Here is a 15,926-nt window from a genome sequence, read left to right on the forward strand (position 1 = left end):
ATTTATTGAGTTTTACTATAAGCCTGACATTTTGACAAGGGTATTATATTGTATTAAAGCAATTTGTAGCATTAATCTGTAAAACATTTTTTTATGAATTTGCATCTTATAATGCTGAAGTAGTCCTATGATTTGTTTTTATTGTTTGAGAGAAAGAATGTAAGCAGCACCTTTCTTTTTCTCCGTAGTGTTTGGGAAAGCAATCCAAGCTCTATCACGAATTAGTGATGAGCTGTGGCTAGACCCATCTGAAAAAGGTGTAAGTAAGAAAGTTAACTAATAGATCATCTTTTAAGGCAAAAGAAGTTTAAAGATCTCAGTCTAGATCGAATGTTAACTAGGAAATCGGGAATTGTAATTACTCCTTTCACTGTTCATTTATATCTGAATACATTTAGAGCATAGTGAATTTAAAAATCATGCAGATAAGCCAGTTGATTTAAACCAGAAGTCACAGACTGGTAGTCAAAAGGCTAGATGTGGCTTGCAGAAGTGTTTTGTGGGGACTGCACAATGTTTTTTAAAAAATTGACCTAAATTTCTAACCTTTAAAAGTTGGGAAAGTCCACATAAAAATCTGAATTTCCTGCTTCTCTTGAAAACTCAGAAGATTTGACAGTTTGGGGCCTGCATTCCCTAGTGGGAGTAGTTGGCTGACACTGACTCAAGGCTTCTCCCTTTAGCCAAGACAAGAGATCACCATTTTGCCGCGATCTTTTTTACTCTCTTATATTGCCTTCTGCCACATTGTGCATTAAAGTTAAGCCCCCTGTAGGCATTTATAATTTTACAATTTCAACAAGCAAGATTTTAGATTTAATGCCTATATGTATTCAGTACAGATATGTACACAGAGGTGTATGCATATGCAAATTCAATTCACACTATAAAGCAGTCCATATTATATAAAATTCACATGTATAATATAGCCATATAATGCAGTTAATATCCTATAGCCTTATTTGAATATATTTAATTGTAATTTTAAACTAAATAGAAAATTTTTAATCAATCATTTAAAGAAACTTGATTTTTTACCTAAATAGCTATTATTTTATTTTTCTAGCTTGCTTTAAGATCTGTGAATTCATGCCGGTCAGCATATGGATGTGTTCTCTTCTCTCCTGTGTTTTTCCAACATTATCAATGGTCAACCTCAGTGGAAATGAATGAGAATGACACATTATCAAATTTAAATTGCAAATTGGGAATGAAGGTAAATATGAATGGCCCTGATTTTCTATTATATACGTAGAAATATTCAGTATATAGGACCTAACATCTATGCTGTACTTAATACTTGATTTAAATGGTGTGCAGGACAAATCTATTCATTTATGAATATACATACTCTTGTTAGTTTTTTTTTAAACTAATCATCCATATTAAGTATGTGCCATTCTATAATGTATTTGTGTTACAGTCGATTCTGCCCATCTTTAGATGTCTGAATTCCCTCGAAAGAAATGTAGAGAAGTGCACAATATTCACCAGATCTGATAAGTGCAAAGTGGTTATTCGGTTCTTCTGCAGACATGGTAGGTATAAATCAAACTAGTTTAATGTATTGTGGTTTTTGTTAGTATTTTTCATGTTTAGAATATTCAAACTATGTCAAAAGTTTCCATTGCATTATTGCTTCGAATTTGTGTAGTTTTGTGGTAGAGCAGTTCTAAGTACTTGAAAAATATGATCTTACTTGTGTCTATAGGAGTACTGTGAGATGATTGATATTATTTCATTTTTTACTTGTCAGTGGCACAAGCTTTGCCTGCAACACAAACCACTTTCTTCTTTTTTATTTCTTTTTTTTCTTTGTTTCTTTTTCTTTTTTGTTTTCTTTTTTGTTGTTGTTGTCAAACCAATTCTTAAAATGTCCATTCGAATTCAAACACTCGGTTGTTCTAAAATGAAATGGCTGCTGATGACATTCTGTGGGAGTGCCTTGATTAACAGTGATCCTTGGTAAGAACAGAAAAGAATAATGCCTACCTGTATTTAAAGTTCTCTAGGAGGCAGACAGTATTATATCTGGGGCTGAAAGAAGCGTGGTAACTGGCCCAAGGTCACAGAACTAGTAAGTCGCAGAACCTGTAGTTGAGCCTAGCTGCACAATACTAGGAGCCCAAACCTTCATTCATTCTCTCTGCCACACCAAGCTGTATAACAGATTTCCTGTCTCCCAGCCTTGCTTGGTTGATATTCAAATGTCGTACTCGTAGGACTTTTACATGCTGAAATATGTATAGCATGGTAATTAACAACATCAAGGGCAAAGGTCTGGGGTGGAATCTTGCTCTGCCTCTTCCTTGCTAAGACCTTGGGCAAATTATTTTTCAACTCTGTGCCTCAGTTTTCCAAGAGGTAGATTAGGGATAATGTTAGTACCAGGCCCTCGGGTTTTTGTGAGGATTCAATGAGTTGTAGGAAGTTATAGTTCTAAAGTGTTTAAAAGATTGCCTGACACATTCTCCAAGTATTAGCTCTAGTATATTTATTATGATTGCTGCTATTTTATTTCAAAGTTAGCAGGTAGAATTGTATGCTTTGAAAAAACTTGTAGTTTTGATATTGGTCCAAATCTTTTTTTTGTAGTAGAATGGCCTTCTGGAAGGTTGTCTTAGTGTTACCATTTATCTCATATTTCTTAATTTTGCCTTATGTTTATCGTAATATTTTTATTTTAGCTCATAACTATATTCTTTAATTTTTTTTCTGAAAAATATCATTGATTTAACATTATTTTTCCCCCTCTTTGACCTTCAGTTCATATAATAGCAGAATCATGTAAAGAGCATGATTAAAAGCACAGTGAGCCTTGACATCACAGATTTGGGTATGGATTCTTCTCCACTTGCTAGCTTTGCGTCAGTACATAAGCTCTCAGACCTTCACTTTCTTTTCCATAAAATGGGGATAATCTTAACCCTCACATTCCAGGATCGTTGTGAGGATGAAGTGAGATCACTGTCTGTTCTTTGGTGTCTTTTGAATTTCATGCCATGTGCACCTATTACCTATCCCTCCAAAAGTAACTTGAAAATATTTTTTAAATAGGTAAGATATGCCAACTTTTGAGCTTTGTGTCTCCCTATAAGAGCAGCCACACTAATCATTTGAAAATAGGTCAGATTATATCAGTCTAGTCCTCAGAACTCTCAAAAAGCTCCCCACTTTACCCAGAGTAAAAGCCAGAGGCCTTACAGTGGCTGTGATCTGGACACTCAGGTGTGCCCCCTCCTCAGGCCCTGTGGCCCCACCCCCTCTGCCTAGCAGGCTCTTCCTTCAGATACTACATGGCTGTTTCACCTCCTCCAGGTCTGCTCCCAAGGCATCTCCTGCATGAGGTCTTTCTTGACCTCCTCATTTAAAATTGCCGCCTATCTCCACTGGCACTGCCTAGTGTCCTTTCTGCTTTCTTTTTTTCCTGTGGCGCTTATTACTATGTGACATGCCTGTTGTTTCACTTACTTGTTTTCTTATTGTCTCTCTCCCCTACTAGACCATAAGCTCTGTAAGGATAGAGATTTTTGTCCCATTTGTTCTTGGCTAGTTCACAGCTCCTAAAATAGTCCCTGTATGGTAGATTACCGAAAAAATACTCATAAATTATTTGCAGTCCCTCCCTTCTAAAGCCGGAATCTGTTTCCCTAGTTGAAATCTCAGCTGGCTTTGGACTTGCTTCGATATCAATAGAATGCTCTAGAAATGATATTGTGCGCGTTCCAAGCCTAGGCCTCAAGAGGTCTGTCAGCTTCCACCATTAAACTAAGAACCTTTCAATTGGCATGAGAACAAGCACAGCACAGTGTAGACTCCTGGAAGATTAGAGACCATATGGTGAGAGGCCTCAGCCATCCCAGCCTTCCTACTTGTCCCGGCTGACGCCCCAGACATGAAAGAGGCCATCTCAGATGAATCCAGCCACAGCTAAGCCCGCCTAAACCAGAATAATCACTCAACTGAATTGTGAGAAATAACAGATGTTTGTTATTTCGAGCCACTAGATTTTTGGACTGGTTTATTATCCAGCAAAAGCTAACTGATATAGCCTTGTACATAGTAGGTGCTCAGTAAATATTTATGAAATTCATAAATGTAGCTGTTAACACGTTAGTAAAAAATAAATAAGTTGGGAAATCTTGTTTCTAGTGAGACCTTTTGATTCATACTGCAACATTGTTATGCTGTAGAGAGTTATAGCCCCCCCCGCCCCGGATTTTATTACATGGGCTCTATATTCAAACTTAGATTCAAATTCTAGCTATACAGTAAGTCCCCACTTAACGTTGTTTAGTGATGTATAACAAAACCAACTTTACAATAGGCTAATTGATACAAACGAGTTTTAAGTTCCTTCTTGATCTCAGCAACATTATAATGAAATAATTTTGAATGAAATGTTATTTGAGAACCTGCCATATTCATCAAAACAGCATAGCCTTGAAAAGCCATTTAGCCTCACCGAGCTATAGTTTCCTCTTCTGAGATTAAGTACCTGCTCCACAGGGATATTGTGAGGATCAGAGGCAATGTGTGTAAAATATGTACCTTAGTTCCTGGCACATAGGACTGTAGCCATTATTGCTACACACTCTTCTCAGAGGCAAAGAATTCACAGACCAGATGTTCAGGTTTATATTCCAAAAGTCCCATTCAGAAATATCAGTCCTGGATGACAGATACTGAAAGAGAATCATAGATATCTGATCCATAGTGGGCAATCACTATTTTACACACACTTAAGAAATTATCTGTATTTCAAAAGAATGTGGGAACTCTTATTGCCTCGTGGGTTAGATGGTCTGGCATGTTGCTTGGTGTCCACTAGGGAGCGATAAACACATTCATTAAGGAATAGTGCTTCTCTATGCTGCGTGCACCTGCCAGATAGCAAATATTACTTTATTATTTAAATTTGTCTGTGAAACTTAAAGATTTTTTTTAATCTGTTAATTTTGCACTTAAAATTATTAATAGGTTGCTTTATTTTTTTAAGGTGTTAAAAGGACTCATAATGTATGTTTTCAAGAAAGTCAACCTTTGCAAGTTGTTTTTGAAAAGAATATGTGTACTAATACACTAATGATTCAACCAAGGTATGGAGTTCTCTGTTGTTTATTTTTCTTTCACCGAATATAGTATCGTGAAAGAGTAAAGACTGAATGTCCTGGAGCTTTTATGTCAGTTACTTTTTTTTTTAAAGCTAATACTGGATTTGGAGAAATCACCTTATAGGATCAAGAAGAAACCATGAGGAAGATAATAGTAGATAATAACTGCCTAATGATAGCAATAATAATTTAGTGGCCAAGAAAATTCTAAATATATCCCATCAGTGGCTTTCTACATAGTGATATGAAGAGAAAAATATATTATCTAATAATACTTTGCATTTATATGGTGCCTTTTGTCTGAGTCTTTAAAACACACAGCATGAGGAAATTTTAACGTTTTTGATGTGAACTGATTTTATCCCTAAGTGTTTCCATTTTTTTCTCTAGAGAATGAGTAAGGCTATTTGTCAGTGAGAGTGTACTCAATTTTTCAGTTAAGCTATAGCGTTAAACATTAAACATTAATTACTTTGTGAGCCAAAAGATATTTTGTCCTCGTTGTTTTTAAATACATGCTCCTTGAAATACAACTAAAATTTATAGAAGAGTGCAAAGATTAAATAATGAATCTTTCTCCTCTACCTGCTTCCTATGTCCCAATTGGCAGGGATAACATATATTGATAATTGGTGTATATAAATCTAGCTCTTATCCTGTTTATAGCTATATTTGCTAAATTTGTAACCAGTCTCTCTGTAACTCTCCCTCTCCCTGTAGTTATGGTTATCATTTTTTTTCTCCCCTCCTCTCAAATTTATATCACGTACTAGGCAAATACATGTTTTTTTTTTCAAAGAAAATGTCCCACTATTATTATTGTTTGGCAACTTTTTTAAGTTTCTATGTCAGTTCACTTAAATCATTCTTATTCTTTTTAATGGCTGCATGATTTTGCATTGTATGACTGAATGGCAATTTACTTACCACCCTGCAGTAGTCCTTTATCCACAGGACTGTGTTCCAAGACTATGTTCCATGAATGCCTGAAACTGCGGATCGTACCAAATCCTATATGTACTGTTTTTTCCTATATATACATACCTATGATAAAGTTTAATTTATAAATTAGGCACAGTAAAAGATGAACAATAATAACTAATAATAAAATAGAACAATTATAACAATATACTATAACGAAAGTTATGTGAGTGTGGTCAGTTGTACAGGCCCTAAGTCTTCGTATAGGCTAAAAGCTTTCTGCCAAAAGTCAGAACGCGTTTTCTGTTCATGTCTTCCACCCACAAATTTAATGCCTTTTCCATCTTAACTAAGTACGTAGCACACGCTGTGGCCATAACTTTTGCAGTTTGAGGTGCAGCAGATAGACTAGCATGAATTTCTTTTCCTTCTTTACAATTTCACAGCTAGATTTGTTCTTACTGTAGGTCTTAGCAACCTAAGCATGCAAATTTTTTCTTTCCTTATTAAGTTAAGGAGAATGTTCCCCTTTTCACCTAGCGGAAGTACTTTATAGCTTCTCTTTGCATATCTGAATTGCCAGCATCACTACTCTTACTCTTTGGGACCATTATTACATAAAATAAGTGTTACTTGAACACGGGCGCTGCAGTAACAGCGATCTGATAACCGAGATGGCTACTAAGTGACAAATGGACAGGTAGTATACACAGTGTGCACACGCTGGATGAAAGGATGATTCACATCCCGGGCAGGACAGTGCAGAATAGTGTGAGATTTCATCACACTACTCAGAATGGCATGCAGTTTAAAACTTACGAATGATTTCTGGAATTTTGCATTTAATGTTTTTGGACCACACTGACCGGGGTGTGACTAAAACCAAGGAAAGTGAAATCTTGGGTAAAATGAGAACAACTGTATTGATGAGAAAGGTTGTTTTCAACTTTTTGCCTTCACAAACAATATCGCTAGTAGTGTATTAGTATCTGTTGCTGTGGAACAAATTCCTCCAAAACGTAGAGCCTAAAAAAGCAGACATTTATTCCTTCATAGTAGTGCAACGTAGCCAGTGCTTCTGGCTCAAGGTCTCTGAGACTGAAGAGAGGTTAAAGTTAGGCCAGGGCTGCGGTCTCATCTGAAGGCGAGACTTGGGGGGAGTCACATCCGGGCTCACTGACATGAATATTGAGAGGCCTCAGACGATGGGCTTCCAAGCTCACTCATGTGGTTACTGGTAGACCTCAGTTCCTCACAAGCCTCTCTGTAGATTGCCTGATTGTCCTTAAAACATGACAGCAGGTAGTCAGAGACAGAGACAGAGACAGAGACACAGAGACCGACAGACACAGGGAAACTCTCAAGATGGAAGCCATGGTCTTTTTATAACCCAATCTCAGAATTGCCATCTTATCACCTCTGCCATTTTCTCTTTGTGAGAAGTGAATCTGTTAGTCCAGCCCGCACTCGGGGTGGTGGAGGGGATCATCTAAGGGCGTGAATCCAAGGAGGCAGGGATCATTGGAGGCCATCTTCTAGGCTGCCTAACACAGATGCAGTCGTAGAAATGAAATTGCCAGCTCAAAGGCTTACACAGATTTTAAATTTGCATACATGCTCACTAACAAATTGCTACCTGAAAAGTTTGTACCATTTACATTCCCACCAAAACTGTAGGAGAATTCTTCCAAGTAAAGGACAGGATCGATTTTTTAAAATTTTACCAATGTGATAGGTAGAAAATGGTATTATTAGATGTTCCTTATTGTTGTGTTTATTTTATTACTAAGGAGTTTGAGTATCTTTTCATCTATTTATTAGCAATTTGTATGTTCTTCCTTTTCGAATTGCACATTCACATTATTTTTTTGTATCAGGTTATTTGGTATCTAATACAACACTTCCCCATAACACTGGGAAAGCTCCCAGATGATTTGGTAGGTGTCCCTGACATTTTGGCATCAAGAAATACTGCTGAGCTAATGTCTGGCATCAAGATAACACCAACATTACATAAATTCTAAGATTCTCATTTTTATCTAACAACACCTCAATTTCAAAAGTAGCTCAAAACTTATAATGCAGTAATAAAAAGACAAATAACCTAACCAAAACAAACAAACAAACAAATAGGCAAATGATTCAAAGAGAACTTTTGCCATAGAAAATATACAAATGGCCAACAAGAGCAAGAGAAGATGCTCGACATCATTAGTCATTAGAGAAATACAAATCCAGCAACTCGAAATCTGAATTGTATGTGAATTATATCTCAATAAAGCTGTTTTTAAAAAGGGAGCGCAGGACAAAATGGTATTTGGGATGTCAAGACAACCTTGAATATAGTAGGAAATAATCCAGGACAAGCAACAAAGCAAAAGAGAATATAGGCAGCAGGTGGTAAACCTCTGCCCTTCAGCTGGCTCTCCGGCCGGGTCATCCCAGTTCTACTAGAGCAGCTCTGGTTTCTCCTCTTGCCCTTGGGTGTATGATCCCAGGCCAATAACTAAATAACATATTTGTTATATAAAAAAAGTTAAAGACATTTTATTCTAGCGTTTGGTTCGTCCTGAAGCTTTCACATGTTTTACTAAGAATATATGTTACTATTCTCTTGGCCTTTAAATGAAGTTACAATTTAAAAATATACTAAAAATATAGTAGTTCATATAGAAAAAAGGAGATAAGGTCTTTCGGGTAAATTTTTCTAAATTTAGGCCAACTAACCTATTTATTTCCCGAGTGAAGGTTTGAGTCCCATTAGAAAGCTCTTTCTTTCTGTTTGTTTTTCAAATAATGTAATATTCTTTCATGACCTTTTATAGAGTGCTTGCTGAGGCCATTGTTCTTTTTACATCGAGTCAAGAGGAAGTTACTCTTGCTGTTACTCCACTGAATGTTTGTATTAAGAGTTCTAATGAGGAATCAATGGGTAAGAATTATTTCTGTCGTGCTTTGATGGAATATTACTTTCTGGCTTTCTTTATTACTAACCATGCAGTAACTATTAGTGGAATAATAATTATTTTTGTCTAAAAAAGTGGTAAGATATAGAAAGATCATTAAAATTTTTAAGAAATCCAGGAAATTTAACACATTCAGTAGTGAAATACTTGGCTTTAAAATTCTGGTTATTTTAAAATTAGAAAAATGGTTACTAAGAAAAATATTTTTCTACTTAAGATTTTAAGGTCCATTTCTCATCCTTTATTATACTTTGTGTTTAGCATAAAGAAAAATTAAGAGGCCAGCAATCCGATTGAGGTGATCTTTGACTACATAAGTAGAAAAAATAAATTCTAATTAGATATTCCAGTTGGCAAACATATAGGACAGAAAATGTGAATACTTCTTAAGTCAGCTCTTCCAAGAGTTTATCTAGATGAACTGGAGAAACTAAGGCATGATTAAATCAGGAGTTTTGGTGTCAAGAAATTTACTTGGGTCTCTTTGGCACAAGTTGTTTGAGACCCTTCAACCCTGGGTAATTTACTTGGTGATAGCAGTAAAGAAAGAATACAGAGGGAGGAACTGTATTATTTTAAAGTGAAAAAAAAAACAATAGAACCAGGACTTAAGTTGGGTCAGATGACTTTTGTAGTAGTTAGTTTGCCAGATTCTGATTCAAATGGTTTACATTTCTTTTTTTAAAAAAATTCATTAAAATTTTTAATTGAAGATATGATTTAAATTTTTTCTTTTTTTTTTCTCTATCCCCACCCCGTCTACCTCCCCGCAAATGGTTCACATTTCTGACTTCATTTGATTTTCATAGCAACTCTATGATGTAGGTACTAATATTATTCCCATTTCCATATGAAGAATATGAAGCACAGAGAAACTAAGTGACTTGCCTGGTGTCACACAGTAACTGGTGGATTATGATCTGAGTACAGATGGTTAAGCTCCAGGGCTCAGGCTCATTACCACAGTGCTATTATTGCTTCTCTCAGGTCTCAGCTACCATTCTTTTTTGGGCCTTAGGAATGCATGATCTGGAAAATATGTGCTTGGCTAGTGAAAGGGTCTGTTTTATATTCCATAATGCCTCCTCTGAATTAAGATAGCTGTTAATAACCGGCAGATACTGTCCCTCGTGAGCTTTCTAATGAGTAGTTATAGTCATGGTTGACTGGGGACCCAAATGTTTAATATTACTATTGAACTTACTCTATGCTAGTACCCTAGGAGTGATATGAACCTTCTTATTTGAAATTAATGTATTTGTAAGGTTTTGCTTGGTCCTTTAAAAAATATATACCATTATCTTTTTTTCTTATGCTTGCGTAATTCATGTTCATTGAAGGAAATAAAAAACACAAAAAAGCACTAATAAAAAAGTCACCTGAAGTCTCACTACCCAGAGACAAGAACTTTTAATATCTCCTTCTGTACTTCAGCTCTAATAACAAGAGATTGATTGATTGAAAGAAATGTGATGCTATTAAGCTATTAAAAGTAATCTTGAATGGATTAAGAGGTACAAATGGTTAGTTGCAGAATAGACATGGACATGTAGGGTGTGGCATGGGGAAGAGGGTTAATGTAATAAATATGTAAGGAGGAAGAGGGGTACTAGATTTAGTGGGGTGATCGCTTTGCAGATCTCTGATCACTGCTGTATAACTGAAACTGATATGCCAACTATAATCGGAAAAAACCTCTCTGAATTGTACAATGTAAATATTAGCAACTAATCGTCTATTATGTTTCAATAAAGCTGGAGGGAAAAAAGGTGCTCATATAGCTAATTGTTTAAGAAATGCAAATCAAAACCACAATAAAATCTTACTTCACCTCCCCCCAAAAGTAATCTTTTATATACACTTCTTTCTCTCTGAGGGTTTATATCAAAGATATGTATTGAAGCTAATTTTGTAGTGGAAAACAATACAGTGACACACACGAATAAGTAGAAAAATGTACTTATTGACATAAAAAAATAGGATATGTTATTAAATAGATTATGAAATGGTATGCACAGTATGACCATATTTTTATTTTTTAAAAAATATACCTAAAAGTTGAATAAAATGTTATGAAACAAAATTCAACACCTCATTAAGGAAATTATACATCATGACGTGAGATTTATTCCAGAAATGCAGTGTTGGTTCGGAATGAGAAAATCCAGTAACATAAAACATTATATCCACAGATGCTAAGAGAGTCTTTAACAAACGTGGCTTCCACCTCATAGTCCACACATTCATAGCAGCATTGTTAGTGATAACCACAGAGTGGGAACTACTCAAGTCATCAACTTGAAATTGTTTATACAACATGTGGTATATCCATACGTGGACCGTTATTTAGCTCTAAAAAGAAATGAAGTACTGACACATGCTATAGCATGGGTGATCTTGGAAGACATATACTAAGTAAAAGAAGCCAGACACAAAAGGCTATGTATTTTATAATTCCACTTATTTAAATATCCAGAATTGGTAAATCCATGGAGACAGAAAGTAAATTAGTCATTTCTAGGGGCTGGGAGGTTGGGGGAATGGGGAGTGATTGGTAATGGGTGTAAGGTTTCTTTCTGAGATGGTCAGAATGTTCTGAAATTAGTGGTGGTGGTTGTATCACCTTATGAACACACTAAAAACCACTGAATTCTACACTTTAAAATGGTGAATGTTATAGTATGTGAATTATATCTCATAAGATTTTAAAATTTACTTTTTACACCCGGTTTTCCAATTTTGTATGTTACATGTATATTATCTGTTAATCCCTTTTTCGTTCATACTTATTGAAACAAGATGGGATACGATGAAATAAAATATAATTGTTATATGTAAACTATATTCATAAATAATAGTTTCTTTTAGAATAAACTAGTTTTTATGGTATTCTGATTATTTAAATGCTCATAACAAGTCACTCCACAATATAGTGACTTAAAATAATTTATTCTTATCTCTCGTGGTTCTGTGGGTTCACAGGGCTCAGCTGGGCACTTCTCACTTGGGGTCTCTTCATGCAGTTGCAGTTAGTGGCAGGGTCTGGAATCATCTGAAAATACCCAAGACGGCACACTGATGTGGCTGGTAATTGATGCTGGGAGCTCAGCTGGACTGTCAGCCAGATGCCTGCACACATGTGGCTACTTCATTAACCTGGACTTCATATGGCATGAAGGCAGCATGGTGGCTGAGTTCCAAGAGGGGGCATTGCAGGATAGAGGAAGTGGCTAGAGGATAGAGGAAGTGGAGGCCCTTAGTCTCCTAAGTCCTGAGCCCAGAAACCAGCACCAGGTCACTTCTCCATATCCTATTGGTCAAAGCAGCCAGATAGCCCGCCCACCCAGACTCTAGGGGAGGGGCAGAGACATAGACTCCACCTCTCAATCAAGAAATGTCAAAGAATTTGTGGCTATTTTTAACTTATCATTTCACTTATATTTTTGGTCAAATTTAACAAATATCTGTGGAACTAATTTTATTCTTTATTATCTTATAATATTGAACAGATATGACCAATTCTGTATACAGTGAGATGTTTGTGGGCCCAGATGAGTTTGATTTCTTTCAAATTGGAGTTGACAGTGAAATAACGTTTTGCTTCAAAGAATTAAAGGTAAACAAAAATTTGTATCAAATTAAATTTTCACTGGTAGTTTTTAGTAAAGATTTCATGTTTCCTTTTTTTCCTTTTCCTTGTAGGGAGTGCTGATATTTTCAGAAGCTACACACGCTCCTATATCCATTCATTTCGATATTCCTGGCAAGTAGGTCCTTGGAAACTTTTCTGTTTCTTTTTCTTTTGTTAGGTATTAATAATTAAACTTTGGATCACTTTGAAATTAATACACACCTCACAAATTCTTTAACCTTATTAGCAACACTTACCGAACTAAAAATTTGAAAGATGCCATAAAATGGCATTTTTAAATTAGTAACTTGGTGGAGAAAGATATATGTTTCTGCAGGGTGAAAAGACTTATAAATTTGACAGGGTGCTGAATAAATTGTCTAATTAGGAAATTATACATGGCTTAAACAAGTTAAATGTCTGTGAAACAATATTTTATACGATATTGTGGAACTAAAATTTCAGATGATACTGGGTTAGGATAGATGAGTTTTATGGAATTGGATCTGATGATTTCCAAGAGCCCTTTCAGCTCTTAGGACTGTGTTAATTTGTGAAAAGACAAAAAGGACTTCTACTGTTACTGTTTCTTTTTAGCCCTCAATTAGCTGTCGTTTTCTAACGTTTTCTCAATGTCCATCAGAAAATGAGTGTGATGTTTGCTCTGACTTTGCCTTTTTTAGACCTATGGCATTAAGTATTGATGACATGTTATTGGAAGCTAACTTTATTTTGGCCACATTAGCTGATGAACCAAGTAGTGGATCTTCTCCACAATCACTGTGCCTTTCACAAAAACGAAAAAGGTAAGGCCACGTTTTAATGTCTTCATTGGTTGGGTAAAAGCCATCACAATCTTATTCTGAAATAATTCACTAGTGTTTGTTCAAGAAACAATTGAGGAGTAAAACATTAGAAGATGAAAAATTTTGACTGAATCAGAAAGAGCTATAGGAAGACCTAACTGTAACAGAAATATCACCAATCTTGCACTAGATATTTGCATTTTCTCTTCTGATCAGAATTTAACAGGACTGTTTGGTTTATCTTTGTTATTACCCAAAACTCAATTCCATTTGTAATAGTTGTTTTTTAGGACTGATATAGTCTTAAAGTTCACAGCGAAGTCTACATTTACTGCCTAGAATTCTCCTTCCCAGACATTGGGACCACCATTGTTTTTCTTCCTCTTTTTCCTTTTGTCTCTTTCTTTTGGTGGTGGTAGAGGTGCTTCAACTGTAAAAGCAACAAAGTTTCTATGGGAAATTTGGAAAATACAGAAGAGTACAAAGGAGAAAATCAGTATCATCCGCCGCATAGAGACATGCACTGTTAACATTTGGCTCACTGTATTTTCTTTCGGACTTTTCATTTTGCATATGCTTGTATTTTAAAATAAGATCAGGGTCATAAAGCATATGTAGTTTTGTAGCCTGTTTTTTCCCCACGAAGTATTACATTGTGAACATGTTCTAGTATCACTGATTATGGCCTGGAAATATGATTCTTAATGACTGTATAAAGTTTTATCATACAAATGTATAGTAATTTACTTGACTTTTTCCTAATTTGGCCCTGTTACCATATCGTGAGATTGTCTAATGCACACTGGTTGCTTTACTGAAAAATTCAAATCTGTCAAGAGAAATTTCTAAATAATCATATATGTAAATCTTAATTTTCAAAACAATTAGTTCCATGTTATTTCAATATATTCCCTATATCAGTGTTATAATTCTCATCCCATACTGCTTCATTAGTTATATAAAATATACATTTCAAAGTAAACCATTCATTCCCTTTTCCCTATTAATACCTCAGGTCAGATCTGTTATGTTCAAATTCAAAGGCTGGTGAAAAAGATAGGAAGGCCACGGAGTACATCTCAAGAAAAGCAACACCCAAAAGGCTTTATCCTAATGAGACTCTCACGACCATCTGTACGTTGGAAAACTGTGGCAGCCCTATAATGAAAAGCTTGAACAGAGATATTACTGAAGTACCAGAAAGCAGTGTCAGCAACACAGAGGAAGTACCAGGGACTCTGTCTCAGGAAGGTAAAAAGAAATGTTGAGACATGACCATGACTCAGTCAAGAATTCTTATCATCTGTCTCCCTTTGCAATCTCTCTGCCCCAGCCCACCCCCAATATCCTGAAAATTAACTTTCTTACTTTTTAAGAGGTGAGAGGCGAAGCCAGTCTGAGATGGAGAAAAGACTGATTTATAGAATGTCAATACAAAAATCACTTTGTAAGGGATAAAAAGTACAACTTGGCAGTTACAAAATAGTCACGGGGATATAAAGTACAGCGTAGGGAATATGGTCAGTTATATTGTAATAACCATGTATGGTGCCAGGTGGGAACTATACTAGACTTATCAGGGGGATCACTAGTTATATAAATGTCTAACCACTATGCTGTACACCTGAAGCTAATATAATATTGAATGTCAATTGTTATCAAAAATTGTTTTAAAATTTAAAAAATAAACAAATAGTTAAATTGTTCATTGAGTAATTTCTAGCAACGTATATTCAAGTAGAGATTTGGATCATGTGTTTTAAATAATAAAGTATGATTGCTTATGGCATACTTTGAATATAAATAATATGCTAAGGTCATATAATTTGTTTTCTAAAATAACTGTTCTTCTAATTTTATTTTCCAAATCCGGTTGGAATATCCTTTATTTAAAGTAGTACAATGTAAATTTTATCCCAACAAACATTACAAATTCTTTCATAGTGGAGTCCCAGTGTATAACGTATATATTATATTATCAGCATTTTACTAGCTGGATAAGCTTCACAGAATGCTGTAGTGTTAAACCTTATGAAATCTATTGAATTGAAGATACATGTAATTTATTAGAAACAGAAGTCTCTCAAATAATGATAGCCCCAATTTTACGCTTACTTCAATGTTTTATTCAAGCCTGTTTTGCATTGCTATTATTAATTTGGAAATATGAATTCTTTAGAGTTAGAAATTTGAAAGGACAGATAGTATTTCTAAAAGTCACCATCTTATGGTATATGAAAGACTTTTTAGGACAATAAAAGTGGACAGTGCAGGGAGTTGGTGGATGTGTGGCCTGTACAGCGGCGCTCCCTCCCTGTGAGTACGGTGGTTTTGAGGGACTAAGGGCCGGCCAGTGTGGTTAGGCAGTGGACAGCCAGGCAGAAACAGTGGCACGGGGTGAAGCCAGAACAATCAATGAGTGCAGTCATGCCAGATTTCCATATTTCCTGTAAGCCGTGTAAACGGCCATAGAAAGCATCTTGGCATT

The 15,926-nt window shown here is 35.6% G+C and overlaps 1 protein-coding gene across 1 annotated transcript in view; it reads left to right on the forward strand.

Annotated features, from left to right (window-relative positions):
- The window catches only part of RAD9B (RAD9 checkpoint clamp component B), a gene marked incomplete at its 5' end in the record, with an annotated part of 16,919 nt that extends 1,943 nt beyond the window's left edge, over nucleotides 1-14,976 (forward strand). The window contains 9 exons of the mRNA XM_015587905.2: nucleotides 189-259; nucleotides 1,067-1,216; nucleotides 1,424-1,538; nucleotides 5,000-5,099; nucleotides 8,861-8,967; nucleotides 12,511-12,617; nucleotides 12,704-12,768; nucleotides 13,316-13,438; nucleotides 14,454-14,976. Of these exons, the coding sequence (XP_015443391.2) occupies nucleotides 189-259; nucleotides 1,067-1,216; nucleotides 1,424-1,538; nucleotides 5,000-5,099; nucleotides 8,861-8,967; nucleotides 12,511-12,617; nucleotides 12,704-12,768; nucleotides 13,316-13,438; nucleotides 14,454-14,706 (1,091 nt within the window). The remainder of the gene's footprint in view (nucleotides 1-188; nucleotides 260-1,066; nucleotides 1,217-1,423; nucleotides 1,539-4,999; nucleotides 5,100-8,860; nucleotides 8,968-12,510; nucleotides 12,618-12,703; nucleotides 12,769-13,315; nucleotides 13,439-14,453) is intronic.
- Nucleotides 14,977-15,926: the final 950 nt, after the last annotated feature.

This window comes from Pteropus alecto, unplaced genomic scaffold (genome assembly GCF_000325575.1).
Source record: "Pteropus alecto unplaced genomic scaffold, ASM32557v1 scaffold213, whole genome shotgun sequence".
In the NCBI taxonomy this organism is placed as follows: Eukaryota; Metazoa; Chordata; class Mammalia; order Chiroptera; family Pteropodidae; genus Pteropus; species Pteropus alecto.